The sequence below is a fragment of the Dama dama genome, chromosome 20 (assembly GCF_033118175.1).
Source record: "Dama dama isolate Ldn47 chromosome 20, ASM3311817v1, whole genome shotgun sequence".
Taxonomy (NCBI): domain Eukaryota; kingdom Metazoa; phylum Chordata; class Mammalia; order Artiodactyla; family Cervidae; genus Dama; species Dama dama.
Genome location: NC_083700.1, coordinates 16504653 through 16532287, shown reverse-complemented (window position 1 = coordinate 16532287; position 27635 = coordinate 16504653). Strand labels below are relative to the sequence as shown.

Below are 27635 nucleotides of genomic sequence, written 5' to 3'. Positions count from 1 at the left end.
AGGTCTGAACTGTTGCTTCTTGACCTGCATATGGGTTTCACAGGAGACAGAATAAGGTGGTCTGGTATTACTATCTCTTTAAAGAATTTTCCACAGTTTGTTGTGATCCACACAGTCAAAGGCTTTGGCGTCATCAATGAAGCAGAAGTAGATGCTTTTCTGGAATTCTCTTGCTTTTTCTATGATCCAACGGATGTTGGTAATATTATCTCTGGCTCCTCTGCCTTTTCTAAATCCAGTTTATACATCTGGAAGTTCTCGGTTCACATGCTGTTGAAGCCTAGCTTGAAGGATTTTGAGCATTACCTTGCTAGCACGTGAAGTGAGTTCAATTGTGTGGTAGTTTGAACATTCTTTGGCATTGCCATTCTTTGGGCCTGGAATGAAAACTAACCTTTTCCAGTTCTGTGGCCACTGCTGAGTTTTTCCAAATTCGCTGGCACATTAAGTACAGCACTTTAACAGCATCAGCTTTTAGGATTATTCTGAAATAGCTCAGCTAGAATTTCATCACTTCCACTAGCTTTGGTCAGAGTTGCTTCCTAACGCCCACTTGACTTCACACTCTAAGATGCCTGGCTCTAGTTGAGTGATCACACCATCATAGGTTACCTGGGTCATTAAGATAATTTTTGTATAGTTCTTCTCTGTATTCTTGACACCTCTTTGTAATATCTTCTGCTTCTGTTAGGTCCTTACCATTTCTGTCCTTTATTGTGCCCATCCTTGCATGAAATGTTCCCTTGGTATTTCTAACTTTCTTGAAGACATCTCCAGTCTTCTCTATCCTATTGTTTTCCTCTATTTCTCTGCATTGATCACACAGGAAGGCTTTATCTCTCCTTGTTATTCTTTGGAATTCTGCATTCAAATGGGTATTTCTTTCCTTTTCTCCTTTGCCTTTCGCTTCTTTTCTTTTCTCAGCTATTTGTAAGGCCTCCTCAGACAACCATTTTGCCTTTTTGCATTTCTTTTTCTTGGGGCTGGTTTTGATCACCGCCTCCTATACAGTGTTACAAACTTCCATCCATAGTTCTTCAGGCACTCTATCACACCTAATCCCTTGAATCTATTTGTTACTTCCACTGTATAATCGTAAAGGATTTGATTTAGGTCATACCTGAATGGCCTAGTGGTTTTCCCTACTTTCTTCAATTTAAGTCTGAATTTTGAAATAAGGAGTTCATGATCTGAGCCACAGTCAGCTCCCGGCCAAAGAATCTTTAGGATTAATTTTATACTCACATTCCCTTTTTTATGCTCTGAAATGTTTAACTTAATTTTGAAACTATCTTTTCCTAAAGATTTTATAGAATTAAACCAAAGTCACCTAAGACCAGCATTTTTTAACAAGGGTAGTAGCTTTTTGAGGGTCTTCTCTAATATACTTATGGTGATTGGTCAGTTAAAATGTTCTGATTTCTGAACTCAGATATCTTTTTTCCAAAGATCACTTTTCCTTTTCACATTTACTTGCATATATAATTAAGCAGACATTTTTTTACAGTTTTCTTTTAACTTCTACTGTATCTGGAATTATTAAGATTTTTACCACTACATATTTTATATATTGTTTTCCCTAATTTTTCTTTATTTCTGGGTTAGACTTGCTGAATATGTTTCATTTCTCCCCAGAGGAACCACCATTTGGATAATTACTGCCTCTGTCTACTAGTTCACCTATGCCTTCAGGTTTCTCAGTCTTCTTTTCTCAGGATGATTCTGTTCTCTTGGCAACTACAGAGAGGGATGATTTATTCCATTTATTTTTATTATTTTCTTTTAATATTTAAAGGTATTGCTCCTTTTACTACAGCTTTCCATGAAAATAAAAAGTTATTTTGTTGGACTTCCCTGGTGGCTCAGTGGTAAAGAACCTGCCTGACAAAGCAGGAGACGGGTTTGATCCCTGGTCCAGGAAGATTTCACATGCCACAAAGCAACTAAGCCCACGTGCCACAACTACTGAGCCTGAGCTCTAGAGCCGAGGAGCCAAAACCACTGAAGCCCAAGCACCCTAAAACCTATGCTCTGCAACCAGAAGCCACCACAATGAGAAGCCTGCACACTACAACTGAATAGCCCCCACTTGCCCCAAGCAGAGAAAAGCCTGTGCAGCAACAAAAACTCAGCACAGCCAAAAACACGTAGCAAATAAAACATAAATAAAAATATAAAAATAAATAAAAAATTTAAGAGTTATTTTGTTAATTTTCTTGAAATTCTGAGATTTAGTTAAGTTCACGACCATAAAATTTTTCACTATCTGGTTTTACTAATTTAGTTTTTCTGCATTGTCATTAGAAGATATTATTTTTTACTTCTTGTGGTAGTTTACCACATGTGCAATTTTTGGGAGTGTCCACCTGTTATAAGACTGAATTGTATAACCCCGAATTCAAATGTCAAAGTCCTAATGCTCATGTGACTGAACTTAGAGATAGGGACTTTAAGGAGGCCTTTACTTAACGTTAAATGAGGTCATAAAGTTGGGGCCCTAATCCAATGAAAATGATTTCCTTTTACAAGCAAGAGAGCCCAGGTATCTCTTTCACTGCACTTGGCCAGTGGTCCCCAACCATTTTGGCACCAGGAGTCGGGGTGGGGGGGCAGGGGGGATGGTTTCTGGATAATTCAAGCGCATTCCATTTTTTGTGCGCTTTATCTCTAATCTAATGCTGCCAATGAGACAGGAGGTAACGGGTCTGTGGCCTGGAGGTTGCAGACACCTGCACTTGGCCATGGGAGGACACAGTGAAAAATCGGTTGTCCCTAAGCCAGGAAAAAAGCCTTCATCAGAAACAGTAAATGATAAAATAAAATTCATGATTTTAAACTACTTGGCCTGTGATATTTGTCCCTGATAGACTAATAGCACATCATCATATACTGTTACTTAAAAAAAATTTTTTTATAGGAGTACAAGTGATTTACAATGTTGTTAGTTTCTATAAAGTGAATCAGTTATACCGTATTTTTTACTTTGACCTTTCATAGACTGGCATTTTGTTTAAACGGCACATATGTGCTTATTTTTCTGTTACATTAAAAAGTCTGAGACATGTATACTTGTGCTCCAGAGAAGTATAAAATAGTAACTTTAATATACTTAGCCTTCAATATTTGCTGACACTATTAGCAGTGATTAAATCAGCATTCTCTTCCTGTTGCCGCCTCACTATCCAATTAGACATATATATATAATTTTTTTACGACACCAGTTTCTTACAGTATCAGTTTTAACAAGTGACATTGTCTGACTCCTACTATATTAAATGAAGAGATCAGTATATACTAAAATGACTTGCATTTTCTCTCTCATTTCCACATTGTGTTTCCCTGGTGACTCAGCTGGTAAAGAATTTGTCTGCAATGCGGGAAACCTGGGTTCAATCCCTGGGTTGGGAAGATCCCCTGAAGGAGCGCATGGCATCCCACTGCATTATTCTTGCCTGGAGAATCCCCATGGACAGAAGAGCCTGGCAGACTACAGTCCATGGGGTCGTAAAGAGTTGGACACAACTGAGCAACTAAGCATGTTACATTCCTTTGTGGCTAACAAAAAGATTGAAGGTTGCTTTCTAAAATTTCCTGAAGAATGAGATGTTCAAAAATGTCTGTCATTATCATTTTGGTATAGATGAAACCGTCCAGTTTAAGGACATTATGGATTTTGCCCCACTGTTCTTTGGTTCTGGATTTTGATGTTTGAGAACATCTTGAATTTTATCCTCAGGAGGTAATTTGATCCTTTCACCTGGCTCACAAAGAGGCTCTATGCTTTACTGATACAGTTTAAAATTTCTGCCTTCTTCTTTAAAGATATCAGTTATGCATATATTGTATTTCTTCTTTTTTTCATATATATCACACTCCCAACCTTTTGGATCTTGTTCATTTCCATTTTGTTCTCCCTCTCCCACTGTTTCACATGTGATGCTGCTAATCTCACTTCTATACAGCTGGTCTTTTTCTTCTGTCTGTCTCCTTGGGTGCTTTTACACGCCTCTGTCTCCCAAGCTCGTGTACAGTTGTTTCACCCTTCATCCTTTTTATAAGGTAACTGGTTGTGGTTGTTTACTTGCTCAGTTGTCTCTGACTCTTTGCAACCCCATGAATCGTAGCTGGAGTCCATCAGGCTCCTGTGTATATGGGATCTCCCAGGTAAGAATACTGGGCAACCATTTCCTTCTCTAGGGGATCTTTCCAACCCAGGGATCGAATCCGTGTCCCCTGCTTGGCAGGCAGATTCTTTACCACTGAGCCATCTCGGAAGCCCACAGTGGTATTTTCTCAATGCTATTTTCTGGATTACTATTCTCTCCACAGCTGTGTCTAAATTAGATGCTTATTCACTGAGTTTTAAATGTCAATGAATGCATTTTTCATCAAGAAAATACAGTTTTACATATCTGGAAAATATATGACATTGGCCTCTTTTTGAAAATCTGCCTGGTCATTTTTTAAAGGCTTATTCTTCTTTAAGTCTTTAAGCATTTCAAATAAATTTACTTTATATTCTTTATCCAACAAATATATTATTTGAAGTTCCTGCAAAATTTAATCCTGCTGTTAGCTGTGTCTACCTCCTGTTGCTTTTCATGATAAATAACTTTCTTGTTTTTCATGTCCAATTCTGAGCCATTCTTAAGAGCCAGGTCACTGAGGGTACAGACCTTGAGGAATCCCAGTCCCAACTCCACACCTTGAATGGGCTTAGAATATTGTAGGCAAATTTTTAGTTCTTCTCTATCTTGAGGTAATCTTTCTTGGAGAAAGGTATTAATAACAAGATATATATATATAAAGGAAAAGACTCAGATGTAGTTTAAAAAATAAAAAAAAAGCCCTCCAATATCTCAAAATAAAACACAAGGAAATATATGGGCAGACAATTCAAAGAGAACTGATTAACAGAACAAGAAAAAAATGTTCAAAATCACTAGTAAAAGAAAGTATATGTGTTTTTTAAATAAGGGATTTCATATTTTGCCAATATTATGAGTGATTGCCAAGAAGTACAAGAGAATTAAGAAAAATACATAAAACCTCTGTAAATATATTCACAGAATCTAATTAAAGGGTAACCTACAAACAAGGAGACATGAAAAAAGTTATAAAAATAAAAAAAAAAAATCTCCTTTTAAAAGATATCATGGGGACTTCCCCGGTGTTCCAGTGGTTAAGACTTCATTCTTCCAGCACTGTAGGGGGCACGGGGCTGATCTTTGGTTCAGGAGCTAAGATTCCACATGCCACATGGTATAATCAATCAATAAATAAAAGATCATGAAAAAATACTTAAATAATCATATAAGAGAACAATAAGAATTACATTTAGGTCATAATTCTAATCTTCCTAAAATTTTAGCACACTAAGCTAAACAACATTAAACATATTAATACTAGCCTTTAAGTGAAATATTTAACTCTTAGCAATCCTTGAATCTTTCAAGAAAATTCCTCTTTGGGAACTCTTTACATTGTGTGAAAATTAATTAAAAGAAAAATGTCTATTTAGCTCAAAATTTCATGAGATAAACTCCAAAATAAATCACCTTTATTCATTATAATTCAACTTTAATCTGGACATAGTAAATAGTATAAAAAGAGGAAAATGTTAGAGGAGAACTAAATATCTAAAACAAGGGTTATTCTCATTCCATGAAAAGAAAAAAAAAAAAAGCCTTACACTGTCTATATGGGGATTTTACCAGTGGTCCAGTTGGCTAAGACTTTGTGTTCCAACACAGGAGCCTGGGTTCCAACACTGGTCAGGGAACTATCCCATATGCCTCAACTAGAAAAAAAATCCTGCATGCTGCAATTAAAGAACCTGCATGCTGCAGTGAAGAAAACCCAGTGCAGCCAATAAATATTTTTTTTAACCTTAAAAAAAATGTCTTTATGGAGACGATTCATGAATCCTAATATATGAATAAGCTTTCAGAAGTGCTTCTACAAATTACCAATAACCTCTAAGTTGATGACAAAAAATTTTTGAGATTTGCTCAGTTCCTTTTGAGAAAACATTTTCTTGAAAAACTTGTTCCTAAAATCTCACTCCGCTCAGAACAAAATGTTAATGACATAATTAAATATGCTACTTCTGTACTTCACACATCAGACATACTTGACAGCACAGGATGATAAAATTAAAATTGTTTTGATCATTGAATGAAAGGTATCTGCAACTCACAAACCAAAACAACAGAATTTCCATTAAAAAAAATTTGTACCCAACGCAAAATTCTATAGACTATAAACTGGGACTTCTCTGGTGGTTCAGGGGACTTCACGGGGAAGTCAAAAAAAGGAAAAGATAGTTTAAATTATTATTTAATTGGTACTTACAACAAACAAACATAGTGAAGGTTATGTGCTCATAAGATTTTGGAACCAAGAATAGGACGTTTTGTTCAAATCCTCAAGTTGTGTGTTTAGAGAATTACAGCACAGAATTTCAGTTACAGAGCTAGTCTGTAAACAGAAATACAGTAGGCTATTTTCATCATTCTTGCTATATTAAGAGATTCTGAAATTAACTTGTCATGTACTTAATGAAGCAGGAAAGGACAGCCTTATTACATGTTAAAAAAAGAGCACTTGAGCAAAGGAAAGCTTTAAAGTTACACTCTATAGATAACAATATCAACATAGGAAAACTTATTCAAAGTAGTTTACTGGAATCCACTAAAACAATAATGTGCCTTAGGAGTTTATATATTCGTTTACACATGATATGTGCCAGAAAGATCCTCCTATCATTTTAGTACATGGAAGATTTTGAAACTACTCTGCATGCAATGAAAGCTGAGATATAAATGGAAATTCACGATTTCATCTTCTTACAAACCAATTATAACACTTCTGGGCTTTCCAGGTGGCTCAGTGGGTGAAGAATCTGCCCTCAATGCAGGTTCAATGCCCAGGCCAGGAAGATGCCCTGGAGGAGGGCACAGCAACCCACTCCAGTATTCTTGCCTGGAGAATCCCATGGACAGAGGACCCCGATGGTATACAGTCCATGGGGTCGCAAAGCGTTGGACATGACTGAATCAACTGAGCATGCATGCATACACACTCCTATTACAATGTTTGTTGATCAAAGAGTTATGGAGGGACTTCCCTGATAGCTCAGTTGGTAAAGAATCTGCATGTAATGCAGGAGATCCCGGTTTGATTCCTGGGTCGGGAAGATCCATTAGAGAAGGGCTAGGCTACCCACACCAGTATTCTTGGGCTTCCTTTGTGGCTCAGCTGGTAAAGAATCTGCCTGCAATGTATGGGACCTGGGTTCAATCCCTGGAGTGGGAAGAGCCCCTGGAGGAGAGAACAGCTACCCACTCCAGTATTCTGGCCTCAAGAATTCCATGGACTGTATAGTCCATGGGGTCACAAAGAATCAGAAACAACTGAGTGACTTTCACTTTTCCCTGGAAGTCCTGTGGATAAGGCTGTGCTCTTAATGTAGGGGGTCCAGGTTCAATCCCTGGTCAGGGAACTAGATCCCACATGCCACAACTAAGACTTGGAGCAGCCTAAATAAATAAATGAAATATATATTTTTAAAAAATCGAATAGGTTTAAAAAAAAAAATCATTTATGGAGAAGTATGGAGGTTAACATTCTATCCCAACAACATGTGAAAAGTTAAATGGAAAGAATAAACAATTGTATCCGTAACAGAAGTGAGGTCACAGAGTAAACTACAGGCCCCAAAACTGAAGTGACTGATGGAGAATCATTTACCAGAGCAGAAACCCTGGTGGAGCAAGTGAGTGCTAGGGTAGGGAAACCGGAACTCTAAAGTGACAAACTGCTGGAGGCTCAATGTTTACTAGGTTTGAGAGTTGAAAACTCCAGAACTCAATTATTGTGATTCCCACAAACTTTTAAGAGTTTTATCTTCTGGATCTCCACTAGGTTGGCACAATGACAAAAATTCCCTCTTAATTCCTGCAGAGGGGGAAAGGAACCGTTTTGAAATATGCCAGGCCATTCTAACAATGTCTGCCCTCAGGAGAAACTATTAACCAGAGCTTAACCTGCTGGGATTTATCAAAGCCTAATCGACCTGGTGGGAGGAAATATCCAACTCTAGCACACTCTAGCCATCCTGCTCTAAGAAGGGAGGGGGCACCAAGAAGTATTTGGGTTTTTTGTTTTAAATATTTGTCTGCATCGGGTCTTAGCTGCAGCATGTGGGGTCTTCACTGTATCATGTACGATCTTCCATTGCTTCGCACAGATTCTCGAGTTGTGGCACTCAGGTTCCAGAGCTTGTGGGCTCTCGAGGTGCTTTGCAGCACGTGTCATCTCAGCTCCCCAGCCAGGGGCTGAGCTTGCGTCCCCTCTACTGCAGGGCGGTTTCCTAACCACTGACCCCCCAGAGAAGTCCCAGTTCACCATCTAGAGGTACAGGCTAACCAAAATATAAAAAACTGTCCTCTTAACTCCAGATAAGCAAAAATAAAAATTGTATCCAACTTCTCCTCAGACACTGTGTAAGCAAGAAGAGAGTGGACTAAAATATTCACAGTGTTAGAAGGAAAAAGAAAACTAACACCTAGAATTCTGTAACCTGTGAAATTATTCTTTAAAAATAAAGAAGAAACAAAGACTTTCTCTGACAGAAATTTGAGGGAATTTGTTTTTAGTATACATGTCTTGCAAATTAAAAGAAGTTCTTTAGAGAGAAGGAAGATGCTAATAGGTCAGAAACTTGAATCTATATAAAGAATAAAAGACCACGAGAGAAGAAGTGAAAGTAAAATAAAAACTTTATTTTTTTTATTCTTTTTTTTAGTGGCACTGAGAGGCGTGGGGAAATCTTAGTTCCCCTATCAGGGATTGTGTTCCCTGCAGTAGAAGTGCAGAATCCTAACCATAGGACCACCAGGGAATTCCTTAGTTTTCTTATTTTTATCTAATCTTAATAGATAAGTTTATTTACAATAATAATAGCAACAATGTATTCAATAAAGTATGATGATGTGAATGTGTATCTTTATTTACAATGAAATGAATGACCATAATGATACAAGAGACAAGGAAAGGAAGGGAGGAATTTGTGCTATTTTATTATTACAAGGTATCTGTAAAGCAAAACAGTCATATTTCAAGGTTAATTAAATTAGTTGTAAACATATATTGCAAACTCTAGGACAATCGCTAAAAATAAAGAAAAATGTTTACGGACAGTTTTTCCCAAGTGACTGTATGGAATGGAAATTACTTGCAAAATTATGTTAAAAATAAGAACTGTAAGTAAGGGAAGAATCTTAAGTCCACTTATAAAAATATTGAGAAAACATCTTCAATAAATGTGCAAAGGTTCAGTTTGTGGCATACAATCAAAGAGAGAACCAAAACATCTGAGAATGGGGGTTGGGGGGAAGTTTCAAAAGAAAATTAAAGAAAATTTAACATACAGATAATTATATCAAGTATTTTAATATAATATCACACAAGTTTTTCTTTTCAAAAGCAGACCACTATGGGTTTTTCTTAAATTACATAACCATTAATTAGGTGGTTGCACCTGCTCATTTTTATTATACTATATCGCTCCCATTAAAAAGTCAACCAACATATACTACTAGAGGAAGTTTAATTCCTTCAGAGAATACTATAATAAAAGAATATTAATAATGATATGTAGAGGCTCTTTCTGCTATTGAATATAACTTAAGCAACAAACAGAAGACACCAATCTGTCCTAGGTATTAACAGCAGAGGAAAAGAAGTCTTTAAATTCTTTATACCCAGTTTACTCCTGAAGTGTAAAATCAATAAAATCACTACCACAGCACACATATAAATCAATCTATACTCTTTCTCTCAAGATTTCTCCCCATAAATCCCTATATAACTAACTGGGAAAGAGGAACAATTCAGAAAAAATGCCTTCAGTGGTTTACACTCACTAAGTGACGTCAGGAGGAAAAAAAAAAACACCTTTTTTCATCATGTATTCAACCTTTTCTCCCTATTCACAAAGTTTCATAAAAGCTCCAGGTTTATTATCTCCTCATATAGGGCCGTTAATTCTGATATAATCCAAAAATCTTCACTTCTAAGCTGCTGTACCTCAGAATTTACTAGCAACATATACTTATGGAGCAGTCTGTATGTAAACACCTCTGGCATGATATACAGTCATTAAAATGAAATTAAGATATGAATAGACAACCATAAAAAGCAGTATGTGAATTAGTGAGTGAATATGATGATATTCAGGCTTAATTCTCTGGGACTAAGCAAGTTATGCCTTCTATCAATTTGTTTCAATAATGACTGTTTCCATTAGCAAAATCAACAATGAAATGAGAAATATTTTTCACATTTAGCATATCCTATTATGTATTCCATTAAAACAAACCACAATACAGACTCAAGCAGATAGCCCTAACATGCTACACTTTAAAAGAAAGTAAACTGCTCAATCAGCCAAAAGCAACGCTGATTAAAGAAGTTCCAACTATATAATGAAAGCAAGAACTGAAGCTGAGCCTGAGGAAACTAATTATGGTAGTTTTAATCTTCTTGGTACATTTATAGCAGAGGCTGCACTGTGCAATAGAAGGGATCTGCTTTTCCCCTCCATTTATGGGAGCATTGATGGGAGCTTCTACAATTGATGGTATTTTGGGAAAAGAGTGGCACCGACCTTATTTTATCTTCAAGGCTTAGGGCAGATCTTGGCTGCCCCCTTAACAGTCTATTTTGTGTGTGTTAAAGGGAGAAAAGAAGGCTTTATTGAAATGTGACGAACTGGGGAAATCTGCATAATAGCCTCTGCCCTGGAGAAGCTAGGATCTATGCCAACCATTCTCCTCTCTACTACAAAGTAATTCTAGCTCAAGCAGCTTTCAAAGCAAACAATCAGTATGAAGGTAAGAAAACAGAATTCCATTCAAAGCAGAACCTGGAGATACTTATATACCATAAGGTATTCCTGCTTGAATAACCTTTATAACAAGAACATGGCAATGGAAAAGTTAACAGTGGGATAATGTGGACTTGTATTCTGAAGCTTCCCATAAGTTGATATAAGAAAGACTATACTCATAGATGGCACTCAGCTCACAAGTTACAAGTAAGAAGAATGTGACCATCTTCTACTTAGCAATTCACTTCTTGAATTCACTGATAAGAACTAAGGAGCCTAAATACAAAAAAATTGGTAAAAAAAAAAAAAAGCACTGGGTAAACATAAACCAGATAGCAATAAGAATAAAAGTTTCACCTGGGGTTCATCTGGAGACAAACTTTCCCTAAAACCAGCTTCATATAGGGTTTATGACTAACCTCTCAATCTAAAGCTTTATTTCTTTTCTTGTCCTGCCCCTGTTCTCAGGATTGAGAAGTATCAAAGAAAAGAAGATAATGAAACCAACCAGGACCCAGTGGAGCATTCCTGGGTACAAAAGCACCTCTGTGTTCCTGTTTCTTGTTTGTAGGAAGAAAAAAAAAAAAGCTTCTAGGCCTTCAAGGAGTTCCAAACAGTAGGCTCAAGCAGTTAACCATTAGGGCAGTAGTGTCACAGGGATCTCAAGGTTTCTCCTGAAGGGACATAACTAACGATCTGGTGTATATCTTTGAGCATTCTGTAGAAACTAAGACTCCTACCCAGGTGGAAGATGGTGACTACATGCTGGGCACAGCACACAGACCCTAGCCTGATTATAACCAGATGGTTGACATTCCTGAAACATTACCCTGTTACCTTAGCACCAAACAATCAGAAGAAAGTTCATGAGCTGCTCATTCTCCTTGCTTGGTGCCCTGCAAATAAATTCTTACTCTGATGCTAACACCCCCTAGTGTTGCTGCCTGGGCACAAGAGCCCTTGGTTGATAACAATCTGGTACCACCTTTTACTGGGTGAGTCACTAAGATATGTCAGATGCATTCAAAAGGTATTTGACTACTAAAAATATTTTCTTAAACTAAGAGCCTAATGTGGGGGGTTGTTTTTAAATGGAGATAACATAGACAACTTAGCTCACCTCTCTGTGCTGTGACAAAACAAAGAAAACTTTTTGTTTGACCTACTAGAAGAGTAGTTACCAAAGCTGTGCCTTACCAGGAAATTCATGAAACAGCCACAGTTGCAAGCATTACTACCAATAATACTGACTTCTTAAAATTAATGACCTATTGACTGTATTAATCACAATAGAACCTAATAAGTTTTAATATGTACATACTTTAAGTAAATGAAAGAAGAGAAAATATTTATGAGTAATTCACTTATGAAAGTTACATGAATAAGCACTATCTTAGGGGTAGGCAAACAAATTCTCTTATCCCCAAGCTGGATCTTAATGGCAGTATTTTTGGTGGTGGTGGCAGTATTTGTTTTATGCTTATAGATAAACCCACAGTCTATAATTTTATTGAACTATTTTTAAAGCATGTTCTGTGTTGATCATGAAATGCAAAAACTAAAAAGGTCACCTTAACAATTAAGGAGCATTCACTAGTAAAAGACAAATTAATAATTACAATATAATGTGATTTATGTTAAAAACAGAGAAATATATGCAATGGAAGCACAGAAGTTAGAGTAACCAACTCTGCCTGGGAAGGTTCAGGTAACATTTCAAAGAGCTAGGTGACATCTGAGCTGAGTCTTTCCACTCCATCATCCTACTTCTTCTCTCTATTGTATACTGAAACTTTTTTTCTTTTTATTTAGGAACTTAGTAATCTTAAACTTACTTTTCTAATTTCTCATCTTTATCTTAGACAATTTACTTCAAGGCTGAAAGAGAAGAAAAACATGTCACCAAGAATGCCTAGGAGATTTTCCACTTCTTTGAGAATTCCTAACAGTCATACTTAACAAACAGTTTAAAAAGAAAAGTTACCAAGCTCCCCTGCCTTTGGCTTTTAATTTTCAGAACCCGTGATTTCTTCAGCAGTCTTCTGTAGCTCCCTATCCATGCAATCAAGGACTAGACAAGGAACTACAGGATAATCATACTTAGCAATTAAGACAGAAAATGAAAAGGTGGGGGTTCAGGTCTATCTTCTTTCACCGTTTTTACTGTGAAAGTTACTACTGAATTCTGGGATTGTCTTTTTACTTTCACATACCTACTCAGATGTTAGTAATTCTATGTAGCTTGGCTAAAAACAGTTAAAATATTGTAATGTATATATCTACCATCTGTGAATTTTTGTCAAAATGCTTTTGCACATCTCCTAAACTCCAACTTCTTAACAGAGGAGCCTTTATTACAAATTCTTGACTTGCAAATCAACTTTGAAATGTTTTCCAAAAATGAAGGTAAAATACACATAGATCAGAACTTGACCGTTAAAAAATAAAGAGGAAAAAAAGATCAAATTTAATAGTTCAGAACCTATTCTGTTTAAAGAGTGGGCTCTCATTACTATTTCCCTTTAACACTACTTATTTCTGACATCTTTGAGACATTATCTTCTTTTGCTAATACGTATTCCCTCTTTAGAAAATAGATTTTGGAGAAACCAAAGCCTTAGGAACACCATAAATCCAGTTTGAAGAAAGACTCATATTTATATCCAAGAAGCCACAGTTAACATGCAAACTACTGCCCCTTTTCCCAGGTAAATCTTTACACAGTCAGATATACCACTCTTAACATCTAACATTAGGCACTTGTTGGTGCAAAGTGATAGTTAAAATAAAGAAGCTAAGGCTATCAAATAGACCACCGTATGCCACTGTCATATTTTTCTACCTTTTTTTTAGTTGGGGGAGAAGGAGTTATTAGATATACAACACAAATTTCCTTTTCTTCTTGGAAGAGAATTCTTAATTGCTAGATTTTTTAAATAGTTGGTTTTAAAAAACTACAGATATACCTTTAAACAGACCAGCAACGCCCAAGGGTCATATTGAACTTTGCCAGCTATACTCTGAATCCCCAATTCACCTCATTTCCCTTCCCCTCTTAACAGTTAAATCTTTGCACCTCATTTCCCTTCCCCCCTTAACACTTAAATCCTTGCAACTCATCCTTAAACCTGATCTCTAATGCCATCTGCTGTTGCAGTTTTTTTTCTTTTTTCTTTTTTCCATTTATTAGTTGGAGGCTAATTACTTTACAATATGATAGTGGTTTTGGTCATACATTGACATGAATCAGCCATGGATTTACACGTATTCCCCATCCCGATCCCCTCTCCCACCTCCCTCTCTACCCTGCTGTTGCAGTTTTGTGCTCTCAAGAAAGTCTACAAACCTGCCTCAATATTATTCCTGCTTGACTTTCACTCCTGCATGAAGACCAAGTGGTGCTAATGATAAAGAACCCGCCTGCCAATGCAGAAGACATGAGACACAGGTTTGATCCCTGGGTCGGGAAGATGCCCTGGAGGAGGGCATGGCAACCCACCCCAGTATTCTTGCCTGGAGAATTCCATGGACAAAGGAACCTGGTGGTGGGCTACAGTCCAAAAAGTTGCAAAAAGTTGGATACGACTGAAGTGACTAAGTATGCATGAAGACCAAGGTAGTCAGCTATTAACAGATTTAGAAAATAAAATTCAGGTACTATGTCTTTGGTAAGATTTAATCTTACAGTTACAAATGGTAGGGTTCTTACTTACTACAAGTAATCCTAAATTTCTCAAATAGAAAAACTTTTCAAAAAAGCAATTTTAACTTCTGAGTTCAATACAAAGAGTTGTTAAGTTCCCCACTTGTCCTCCATTCTTTATTATTTTCTTAGTGCCCCCCTACACTAAAGGTCTGTCAAATTCTTTGACAGCACAATTCATAAACATCTAGGAGACACGCTAAATTGACCTTTACCCTTTACCATTTACTTTGTCCTCAAATTAGAATTTGTCTAGCAAATGCTAACAAAAATGTCAACATCTAATTTTAAATATAAGTTCCACTGTAAAGCTTTCCATGCATACTCTCCTGCTCATTACCTTCTCCAAACAGTCCTATAAACACTTTATATGTATTTCTATGATGGAAGTTACCATTTGTTGTTGTTGATCAGTCACTAAGTTACGCCTGACACTTTGCGACTCCACGGACTGCGGTATACCAGGTTTCCTTATACTTCACTCTCTACAGGAGTTTGCTCAACTTCATGTCCATTAAGTCAGTGATACTATCTAACCATCTCACGTTCTACTGCCCCCTTCTCTTGCCCTCAATCTTTCCCAACATCAGGGTCTTTGCCAGTGAGTCAGCTTTTCACATCAGGTGGCTAAAGCATTGAAGCTTCAGCATCAGTCCTTCCAATGAATATTCAGGACTGATTTCCTGTAGAACTGACTGGTTTGGTCTCCTTGAAGTCCAAGGGGCTCTCAAGAGTTTTCTCCAACAGCACAGATCAAAAGTATCAATTCTCTGGCACTCAGCCTTCTTTATGGTCCAACTTTCACACCCATACATGACTACTGGAAAAAATACAGTATATGGACCTTTGATGGCAAAGTGATGTCTTTGCTTTTTAATACACTGTCCAAGTTTGTCATTGCTTTCCTTCCAAGGAGCAAGCGTATCTTAATTCCATGACTGTAGTTACTGTTAACAGTGATTTTTAGAACCCAAGAAAATAAAGTCTGTCACGGTTTCCACTTATTCCCCATCTTTTTGCCATGAAGTGATGGGACTGGATTCCATGACCTTAGTTTTTTTAATGTTGAGTTTTAAGCCAGTTTTTTCACTCTCCTCTTTCACCTTCATCAAGAGGCTCTTTTTTCCTCTCAGTTTCTGCCATTAGAGTGGTATCATCTGCATATCTGAGGTTGTTGATATTTCTCCCAACAATTTTGATTCCAGCTTATGATTCACCCAGCCCTGCATCTGGCAAGATGTACTCTGTACAAAAGTAAGCAAAGTGCAACACACAGCCTTGTCATACTCCTTTCCCAATTTCGAACCAGTCAGTTGTTCTATGTAAGATTCTAACTTTGTTTCTTGACCCACATACAGGTTTCTCAGGAGACAAGTAAGGTGGTCTGATACTCTCATCTCTTTAAGAATTTTCCAGAGTTTGTTGTGATCCACACAGTCAAAAGGCTTTAGTGTAGTCAATAAAACAAAAGTAGATGTGTTTCTGGAGTTCCTTTGCTTTCTCCATGATCCAATGAATGTTGGCAATTTGATCTCTGGTTCCTATGCCTTTTTTAAACCCATCTTGTACATCTGGAAGTTCTTGAATCATATACTGCTGAAGCCTAGCTTTAAGGATTTTGAGCATAACCTTACTAGCATGTGATATGAATGCAACTGTACAGTAGTCTGAACATTCTTTGGTGTTGCTCTTCTTTGAGATTGGAATGAAAACTGATCTTTTCCAGTCCTGTGGCCACTGCTGAGTTTTCCAAATTTGCTGACATATTGAGTGCAGCACTTTTTAACAGCATCATCTTCTAGGATTTCAGTAGCTCAGCTGGAATTTCATCACCTCCACTAACTTTGTTGTAAGTTATTATACTATATCATAATTACTTATTTACTGCACAGGGCAGGTAATCAAATATTTTATGGAGGAATAAATAAAACATTGCTATAAGCCTACATTAGAGATTATGCTCAAAATTAAGGGATACAAAATTTGACCCTCCTTTGTGAAGTAGAAAGTAAAAACATTAGCCCTGTGATCAGTTTTCTAAAATGTAATAGCCAAATTAAAACACATATTTAAGGTAATGAAAATGTTCTGAAATTAGTGGTGATGGTTGCACACCTTTGTATGTAGCTAATATATAAGGGGATATACTAAAAAACCACTGAACATTATTTTTATTAGTTGGAGGCTAATTACTTTACAATATTGTAGTGGGTTTTGTCATACATTGACATGAATCAGCCATGGAATTACATGTATTCTCCATCCCGATCCCCCCTCCCACCTCCCTCTCTACCTGATTCCTCTGGGTCTTCCCAGTGCACCAGGCCCGAGCACTTGTCTCATGCATCCCACCTGGGCTGGTGATCTGTTTCACCATAGATAATACACATGTTTCGATGCTGTTCTCTCAAAACATCCCACCCTTGCCTTCTCCCACAGAGTCCAAAAGTCTGTTCTGTACATCTGTGTCTCTTTTTCTGTTTTGCATATAGGGTTATCATTACCATCTTTCTAAATTCCATATATATGTGTTAGTATGCTGTAATGTTCTTTATCTTTCTGGCTTACTGCACTCTGTATAATGGGTGAACTACACACTTTAAAAGAGGAAATTCAATAGTGTTAGAATTGTATACAATTAAAAATATACACATTTTATCCAAAACCAAGCTAATCTAATATATGGCATAATTTAAAGAAACTACTGGATTTCTCTGGGGGTCCAGTGGCTAGGACTCCCTGTTTCCCACACAGGGGACCCTGGTCAGGCAACTAGATCCTATATGCGCCATTAAGAGTTCACATGCTGCAACTAAAGATCCTGTATGCCCCAACTAATGATCCTGTGTGCTGCAACTAAGACTTGGCACAGTCAAATATATAAATAAACAATTGGAATCTGTGTGAAACAATGTAAAGACTACTAGGCAAATTAACCAAGGACAGAGCAAGAATAGAGATAACTGTCAATATTATCTGCATATTTTCTTACTAAAGAAACTACATTAAAAATCTTAGGCCAATAAGCCCTAATTAGAATACCTGGATTCAATGAGGGTTTTAATACGTCTCCATAAAAATTACATCAGTGAAATTCAAAATTATATCTACAATGTACTGTTTCTTAAATAATCTATTGAGTCAGCATAGTCGTTTCTTTTCCAAGCAAAAAAGTATCTTTTGGCAGGGAAATTATAATTACAGCTGTAAATTTTGTTTGTAATTCACTTTGCTCATTCAATCCACTCAACTATGGTAAAATGACATCAAATAAACTATTCAATAACAAAAACTTAACACCAAATCTCAATCTTATTTGACCTAATTTATAATGAGGGCTTCCCCAGTGGCTCAGCAGTAAAGAATTCACCTGCAATGCAGGAGACTCAGTTCAATCCCTAGTTCGGAAGATCCCCTGGAGGAGGAAACGGCAACCAACTCCAGTACTGGTAAGAAGAAAATCCCATGGACAAAGGAGCATGGTGGGCTACAGTTCATCAGGTCACAAACAATCAGACATGACTAAGTGCACATGTGCACACACACACATAAAATCAGTATACAGTGGTATGAAATATCCCCCCAATCCCTTTTCTCTCACACAAGTTTCAATCACTTGCTACAGGAAATAAGTATTTTAGTTATTTTTCATTTGTTACAAAACAGCATGTTTCAATTTAGTATCCTAAGTAAGCTAAGATCACATATAACTAGCTATGCTGCACAATTCCAAAGCTGGAATTTTGTTTAAATACTAAAAAGGAATGTACCATTGCCTCTTTTCCTTTTAAGTTAGTGTGTGATAAATACAAGTAAATATTATGACTTCTACCTCTACTTTTACTTTCTAAAATACTGCAACAGAAGCATGACTATACCATTCTGACAACTTAGGAGATGACACAGACACTACATAAAGTAACAAGACAGCCAAACCCAAACTTTTATATGAAATTCAAAAGAAAACATTTCTTTCCACTATAAACAAACAAAAATGAGACAGGAAGATCTATTATACATTTAATAATCAATATATTTCTTATAAAACAATCATGTGATTTCCAGTCTAGCCATATGGCAGGCTAAACACCATAAATATGTTTACCAAAACAAAATAATTCAATTCAGCAATAATATACCATGGTTGTTGCACTGTGGCCTCTTCAGTTCAGTCACTCAATCGTATCCGACTCTTTGTGACCCCATGAACTGCAGCACACCAGGCCTCCCTGTCCATCACCAACTTCCGGAGTCCACCCAAACCCATGTCCATCGAGTCGGTGATGCCATCCAACCATCTCATTCTCTGTCGTTCCCTTCTCCTCCTGCCCTCAATCTTTCCCAGCATCAGGGTCTTTTCAAATGAGTCAGCTCTTCGCATCAGGTGGCCAAAGTATTGGAGTTTCAGCTTCAGCATCAGTCCTTCCAATGAACACCCAGGACTGATCTCCTTTAGGATGGACTGGTTGGATCTCCTTGCAGTCCAAGGGACTCTCAAGAGTCTTCTCCAACACCACAGTTCAAAAGCATCAATTCTTCGGAGCTCAGATTTCTTTGTAGTCCAACTCTCACACCCATACATGACCACTGGAAAAACCACAGCCTTGACTAGACGGACCTTTGTTGGCAAAGTTATGTCTCTGCTTTTTAATATGCTATCTAGGTTGGTCATAACTTTCCTTCCAAGGAGTAAGAGTCTTTTAATTTCATAGCTGCAATCACCATCTGCAGTGATTTTGGAGCACAGAAAAATAAAGTCAGCCACTGTTTCCCCATCTATCTTCCAGGAAGTGATGGGACCAGATGCCATGATCTTAGTTTTCTTAATGTTGAGCTTTAAGCAAACTTTTTCACTTTCATCAAGAGGCTCTTTAGTTCTTCTTAGGAAGTAAGGAAAATCTCCAAAGGTCCAAAAAAAGAAGAGGTGTTAGAGTGGGGGGGGGGGGGGGAAGGTCGCTCAGTGACTCTGTGACCCCATGGACTATAGTCCACCAGGTTCCTCTGTCCAAGGGATTCTCCAGGCAAGAGTACTGGAGTGGGTTGCCATTTCGTTCTCCAGGGGATCTTCCCGACTCAGGGATCGAACCTATGTTTCCTGCATTGGAGGCAGATTCTTTACTGTCTGAGCCACCAGGAAGATATTTCAGATATTTTAAAAATTCAGTTGTTGTTGGGGAAGAAACTCTGGCACACTGACACCCGCCCCCCCCCACCACCAGGCATCTATTTGCCAGTCCAAGGTCTAGCATACACCCTCTAGCTCCACCCCCAGCAGAATGAGTTGCACGCAGGCAGCCTTTTGCTGGGGGGAGGGTCTCAGGAGCCCATCTGAACACCTTAAATCTTGGCAAAGCAAATTCAGAGTTTCTCAAAGAAGTGAAGTGAACTGGAAGTTGCTCAGTCATGCCCGACTCTTTGCGACTCCATGGACAGTATAGTCCATGGAATTCTCCTAGCCGGAACACTGGAGTGGGCAGTTTTTCCCTTCTCCAGGGAATCTTCCCAACCCAGGAATTGAACCAGGGTCTCCTGCATTGCAGGCTTATTCTTTACCAGCTGAGCTACTCATCTACCAAATAGGTTCCACAGATTAAAAAAATAAAAGAACGAAATATGAACTTTGTAATCGAGTGAACAAGTTCTAGAAAAAAATTGTTTTTATTAAAATCACATAAAGTTTATAAACCAATATGCAATAATGCAAGGAACACTCTAAAACATGAATAATGAGGAAGGATTAGCCCTACCAGATATAAAACATAATAATTAAAACTATCATGCTGGCAAATAGAGAACAATGACACAAAGCGGGAAATCAGACCAGACCCAAGTACACACAGAAATTCAGTGTACGATAAAGGTAGTGTCTCAATTCTGAGGACAAAAAAAAACATTCTTAAAGTATTGGGACAACCTGTAGCTATTTGGAAAAAGATAAGGTTCGATCCACAACTCATATATCATAGTAAATTTCAAATGGATCAAATATTTATATATTTAAAATGAAACACTAGGGAATTCCCCAATGGTTTAGTGGTTACAACTTAAGCATTCACTGCTATAGATCCTGGTCTGATCCCTGGTTGGGAAACTAAGGTCCTGCAAGCTCTGTGGCATGGCCAAAAATAATAATAATGAAAGATGAAACATTAAAATATATAAGAACTTTAATAAACTTGAAGTGAAGGCCTTTTTAGTGATATGTCAAATTCTCAAAGCCATAAAAGGAAAGATTTATTAATTAAATTCTTTAAAAAACTAAATATTTCTGCATGGCAAAATAAACAATAAGCAAGATCTAAAGCCAAATGACAAACTGGAAAAAAAAACACTTATTAACCATATTTCAAAGGGCTAAAGAAGCTCTCTTAGTTTTTGTACAGGAAAATCCTCCAGAATATACTAATATGCCATATAAGTGGAAAAATGAATGATGAAGAAAAGTGTGTACAGTATGGTACCAATTATATTTTTAAATGGGGAGGGTGGGATTCCATGTATTTGTTTGTATACATACATATACATTTGTGGTAGCTATCAAAGGCACTGATGTTGGAGTTAGAAACTCCTAAAACTTTCTTTGCAGCAATTTTGGTTCCAAACAACTTTTTTTTTTCCAAGTAAGACAACTTCATTATACAGAACAGTTTTCTTCATTGTGATTAAGAAATGTTCTGCTTAGTTAGGTGTTATATGGGGGTTATCACATGATTGCCTAAAAAGAAGGAAGAGAGGTATATTGATGGTAATAATGTTTGTTTCCTTTTTTGCCTTTTAAAGTCTGAATCACAGAAGTGTAATACTGATCAAAGCTGCACTATCCATACTCTTAGACATTAAATTTGCAACAGTTTTCTGTATTCTTTGCTATAGTAATCAATTGAGAGCAAGTTCAGGGTGAGACAGGTACCTGAAAATCTCTCAAAGACTGAAACATAAGAGATAGGACTGTAAAACCTTTAGAAGACAACATAGGGGAAAAATCCTTATGATGCTAGATTTGGTAGAGATATCTTGGCTATGACACCAAAGCACAGGCAATAGAAGAAAAAATAGACGAATTAGAGTTCATCAAAATTGAAAACAGTTGTGCATAAGAGGACACTATCAAGATAGTGAAAAAGACAACTCAACAGCACAGTAGAAGAATATTAGCAAGTCATATACAGAATGTATCTAGAACCCTGAAAACTCAGCAACAACAACAAAAAATCCACAATTCAAAGATAGTCAAGAGATTTAAACAGACATTTCTCCAAAGAAGAAATATATACAAATCAAATAAGCTCAAGAAAAGATGCTCAACATCATTAGTCATCAGGGAAAAGGAAGGAAAACCACAGTGAGATACAACTTCATACTCTTTACTTTAGAGTGGCTATTATTTAAAAACCACATACTACACACAAACACACAGAGAAAATAACAAGTACTGATGAGGATTTGGAGTAACTGAAACCCCCATGCACTGCTGGTGGGACTATGAAATGGTATAGTTGCTATGGAAAACAGTCTGGCAGTTCCTCAAAGACATCACAGGATCCAACAATTCTACTCCTTAGTACCCAAAGAAATGGAACACAGGAATTCAAACATGTTTGTACACCAGTGTTCACTGTAGCATGTTTTCCCATAGCCAAAACGCGGAAGCAAACCAAGTATCCACAGATGATGAATTTTAAACAAAATGGGGCATAAATGTACATGGAATATTATTCAACCACAAAAATGAAGAAGTTCTGGTACATGCTACAAATGGATGAACTTGAAGACATTATGCTAGTGAAATAAGCCAGAGACAAAAGGACAAATACTGCATGATTCCATTTATACGAGGTACCTAGAAAAGACAATTTCATAGAGGCAGAAGTAGATTATCAATCACCAGAGATTGGGGGAGCAGGCTCTGTAACAATACAGAGTTATTATTTTTAATGGTTACAGAGTTTCTATTTGGTACGATGAGATGGCTTTGGAAAGAGACAGCGAGGGCTGCACAACACTGTGAATGGAGTTAGTGACACTGAATTTACACTTAAAAATGACCAAAATGGCAAATTCTATATTAACATACTTTACAGCTTTTAAAAATTAATAATGTTATATATCAATAATAAAACCACAAACTGTACAGTTTAAATGGGTGGATGGTATGATACATGAATTATACCTCAATAAAGACATTTTTAAAAATACCCTGACATATTGAGTCAGAACCACTAAGAAAGTATCAGGAATCTATACTGCTAATAAATACTTTACACATGTATCTTGCTACACACTTGCAAGTATTCTGTAAGATAGTTTCTTAGAAGTGACACTGTGGAATCAAGGAACTGTCCATTTTAAATTGTCACAGATACAAGCAACCTGCTCTGAAAAAATACAGTATCAATACACTCTCCACCAACAGTGCCTGAGAGTGCTTGTTTCCCCTATGTTCTTGCCAACACTGAACATTACAAAATGTTTTAATTTTGCCAAAATGTAATATAGAAAGATAAATCTCAAAAGTAATTAAAAATAAACCAAATACATATTAAACTGTACACTGTGCTATATGTCAAATCTTGTCACAATAAAACTGGGGGAAAATACATTTAAAAAAATAGGACCCTTAAAATCTATAACTTCTACAACTTTAACTAAAAGATACAGAAAGTATCTAATACTTCTCAAAGGAATGAACTAAACTTTAAACTTTAGTTATTAATGTGACAATTCCTAAATTTTGGATTAAATTTTTTAAAAAAGTAAATGACACATTTGGATTGCTCTAAATAATAGGGTCCATGCGTCAACTACTGTAAATTTAACGGTATGTCACATAATTTGAGAAAGGGAAAATTTCACTTAAGGTACTGAACCATTATATTTTGCCATTATATAAACTGGGCTTCTCTGGTGGTCAATGGTAAAGAATCCACCTGTCAATGCAGGCCATGTGCCACAATTATTGCGCCTGTGCTCTAGAAGCCCAGGTGCCATGACTACTGAGCCCAGGTGCCACAACTGTTGCAGCCCATGGGCCCTAGAGCCCCAGCTCTGCAACAAGAGAAGCCACCACAATGAGAGGCCCGTGCGCAGCAATGAAGAGCCAGCACAGCCAAAAAAAAAAAAAATTTACATAAACAGCAATCATTCTAGCAAAACATTTTTTCACAGGGCAATTATTTTTGCCCTCTGAACACTGCCAAAAGAAAACTTCTATTAAGAAATAAAATATATGATCTGTATTTCTATGTTTCTACTAGAAATCTAAGGCCTAAAAATGCTTTAACATCAGCACTAACAAAAACCCAACTACTTCTGAAGAATCGGGGGGGAAATGTTTTGGTTGTTTTGGTAAAGCCTCGCTTTAAAATAAATAAAACAACTCCCTCTCCCCCCACCTCCGCTCCACAAGCTTTCTTAGACTACCAACATGCCTCACAACAGTCTAGCTTTCTCTCCTGAGCCACTGAGGCTCAGTCTCTTTGGAGTCATGAAACCCTTGGTAAAGCTGCTAAGAGCTATGTAAAAATGCATCAAAATGAACACAAAATTCTTCACAGATTATCATAGTCCGAGAGCAACCATAAAAAAACAAATCTTTCCAGAGATCCCAGGTTATATAGCCATATCTTAGGCTGTAAAAAGGGAGAATAGAACACTTACAAGAATTTACCTCATATTAAATACTATATACAAATGTAATTATTTTTTAAAATTGAAGTAAAGCTGAATTACAATATTGTGTTCATTTGAGGTGTATAGCAAAGGGATTCAGCGTTTTTTTCAGATTACATTCCATTATAGGTTATCATAACGTACTGAACATAATTTCCTGCTCTACACAGTAAATCCATACTGCATATCTACTTCATGTACAATTCTTGATTATACTCCTAATTTGTCTTTCCATCCCTTTCTCCCCTTTGATAACCATAAATTTGTTTTCTGTAAGTCTGTTTCTGTTTTCTATAAAGATTCATTTACATTATTTTTAGAGTCCACATTTAAGTAATATCATACAATATTTGTCTTTCTCTGACTTATTTTACTAACTATAATATATTTATAACTATAATATTCTCTAGGTCTATCCATGCAAATGGCAATATTTCATTCTTTTTATGGCTAATATTCCATATACATAACATATATGCACATATATACAGACACCACATCTTCTTAAGTCAACTGTTTGTTGATGGGCACCTGGGTTGTTTCCAAGTCTTGTTTATCGAAATTTAATTCTTTATATATCCATTTACTATAGGCATAAACAGTTCCATGTTATAAATGAAAAAACACAGCTCAGTAAGTGTGCAGTTATTAAGCCAGGATTTGAATTTGTTTCTGACTCCGTGATTCATGCTCTTCCCATTATTTATGAAGAACTAATTTAGAGGGTAGTAACATAGTCAACATACTATTTTAAAGTAACTGTTGGAAGAATAAGCACATACTCATTACCAACAATTTTGTGAGTATACAGATAGCTTTCCTCAGGAACCAAAAACCATATTCTGCTATAAACAATATAAGCAGGATATAAACTACTTAAACATTAAAAATAAGTACATATTGTGGGTGCAATCTTTTTGGTACAAAACCTCATCATTAGCACTATTTTAAAAAATATTATAGAAAGATTACTAAAGACAATCATCATGAAGCCCTTTAAAAATCAGCTGTGCAAAACAAGCTCTAACACTGTTTCACATAAAAAGGTCCAGATAAAAAACTTTTCGAATTCATCTTTAGAAAATTCTCGAGGTCAGCAAGAATAGAACCATCCTGAAAGGTAGGTGGTATAATCATTTAGTATCTTTGAGTGTCAGTTTCTTCTCTATTATTAATAATTTGTCTATCATCATATTGTTAGTAAGTATGAGGGCAAGATTCAAGTCTAGGTTTTCTAACTAAAAATTCAATATTCCTTTCACTTGGCCATGTAGGAGCAGCAATCTGGATATACCCATTTAAAATATTTGCCATAATTTTACAAATTCAAATACATGCATAGTTATACTATGACCTGCATCTCTTACAAGCCTCAAAATCTGTTTGAGGCTCCCAAAATAGACTATGTAGAAATAACATAAAGATTAAAATAAAAATTCCTGAAATATGTACGTAGGTTCAATAAAAATTAGTATCAGTCCAAATAGTGTTAATGATCATATATTGTCAGGACTTCTACTTACCCGTTTTGAAGGACAGTGTTCATTCTTTTCATCTGTCATCTTCCCACTTTTAAGTGCTTTCCTTGGGTGCTTGATAGTTGTTTTTATGGCAGGTCGACATACATAGTTCTCCAAGTTCTTTGGAGGTTTTTTAGTTCTCTTAGCCTGAAGGCCAATTTTCAATTTTAAATTTCCTTCTGTAAAGTTTGTTTCTTTCACTGAAAACTGTTGCTGTGCATCAGTTAAACCATCATCCTTCCCTGCTTCAATGTTTCTTTCCCGATTCCACTTGCGAAGGTCTTCTTCTTCCTTTGTGTTGTTCTCTAGCTCTACTTCTCTCTTGCTGACCAGTGTGCCCGTACTGATGACAGAGGGACTCTTTCTTGAAAATCCTTCGGAATCAGAACCCAATCCTAACATAGCAGTATTTCTAAGGTCCATCACAAGTGTATGTTATTGCCAAGGAATCTTTTGAAAATTTTATAGAATTGAGTTCCATAAAAAACAGGGTTCTCCAAAACTTGCAACCAGCATCTCTTTCTCTGCAGGATAGACCATAACAAAAATTTATCAGAACAGAGGCAATTATTGATTAACACAAGAAATGGGTATAGAGAGGAGATAAGAACGACAGGAAGAACCCAAAATCGCAGTTAAAACGGATCAAAATGCAGTTCAAAATGGTTAAATTCCCTTAGTTACAAATAAATTTATATTTCAGAATACATCTATTATTCTCCAGATATTATAAACAAGCTGCAATAGTATGGTGCAAATCAATGTTTAAGAACCACTGTTAAAATTCAACCAACAAGCTTTTGCAACTGACAGTCAAGCAAACACAGTCTAAGATAAAAATAATATATATTTCAACATGCCTCAGTTTCAAAGTAATGTATTTCTTACATTTTAGTTAAAATCAATTTCATTCAAGGTAAAGAATCATATTTTGGGCTAGTTTCAGCACTCCAATCTTATTTATTAAGAAGTGGTAAGTTTTCCAGGTTAAGATTCTTGGGCTGGAATTATCTCTAATGCTGGTTTACTATTCAACTCTGAATCCATATACACATGAATTCATTCCTTAAAAAATATTTCTAAACAACTGTCATATGCCAGGCACTGGGCAACACCCTGGAAATTAAAGTATTGGAAAAAACAAATCCAGTTCCTAAATTTATAAGCATTATACCTAGTGAGAAAGACAAACATTAAATAACTGTATAAATTATTTAGAACTGCTATAAAAATTCTAAAATCCAGGAGTATATTTTCAAAAGTTTTCCTAATAGCAAACAGTCAGTTGTTACAATTCAATCTCCCAAATCCATAAAATATTTTAAAACAAGAATGCAAAAAAACAAAAAACCCAGAATGCAGATTTATTGTTTTACAATAGCTGGTACACCTTACCAGAGAATCTGAATAATCTACACACGGCAACCCCTTCTAAAAAAAGACTCTCAAGAAACCATATTACTATATAATCTAATGACTACTGAATATAAAACCAAAGTAATTCACTATTCTTGAGGACTGACAAACTAGTTTTTCTTTCAAGCATGAATCTGAATATATGATTCAAAACTTGCATCTGGGTGAGAAAAAGAACATCCTATCCCTTAGAAGGGGCTTCCCTGGTGGCTCAGATGGTAAAAAATCAATCTGCAATGAGAGAGACCTGGGTTCGATCCCTGGGTTGGGAAGAAGGGAATGGCTACCCACTCCAATGTTCTGTGCTGGAGAATTCCATGGACAGAGGAGCCTAGCAGACTACAGTCCATGGGGTCACAAGGAGTCAGACACGAGTGAGTGACTTTCACTTCACATCCCTTAGAAAGTTCTATTTATGAAGTAGAATGGGCTC

General features: G+C 36.6%; 1 protein-coding gene across 7 annotated transcripts in view; it reads right to left on the bottom strand.

The window, feature by feature from the left end:
• Nucleotides 1-27635, bottom strand: part of ASH1L (ASH1 like histone lysine methyltransferase) — a 203310-nt gene that overhangs the window by 147323 nt on the left and 28352 nt on the right. For 6 of the 7 annotated variants that reach the window (XM_061120600.1, XM_061120603.1, XM_061120604.1 and 3 more), the window contains one exon: nt 25790-26310. In XM_061120600.1, the coding sequence (XP_060976583.1) occupies nt 25790-26209 (420 nt within the window). In that variant the 5' untranslated portion in view covers nt 26210-26310. Of the gene's footprint in view, nt 1-12729; nt 12773-25789; nt 26311-27635 lie in introns of those variants that run through there. The other variant, XM_061120605.1, reaches the window with a different exon arrangement.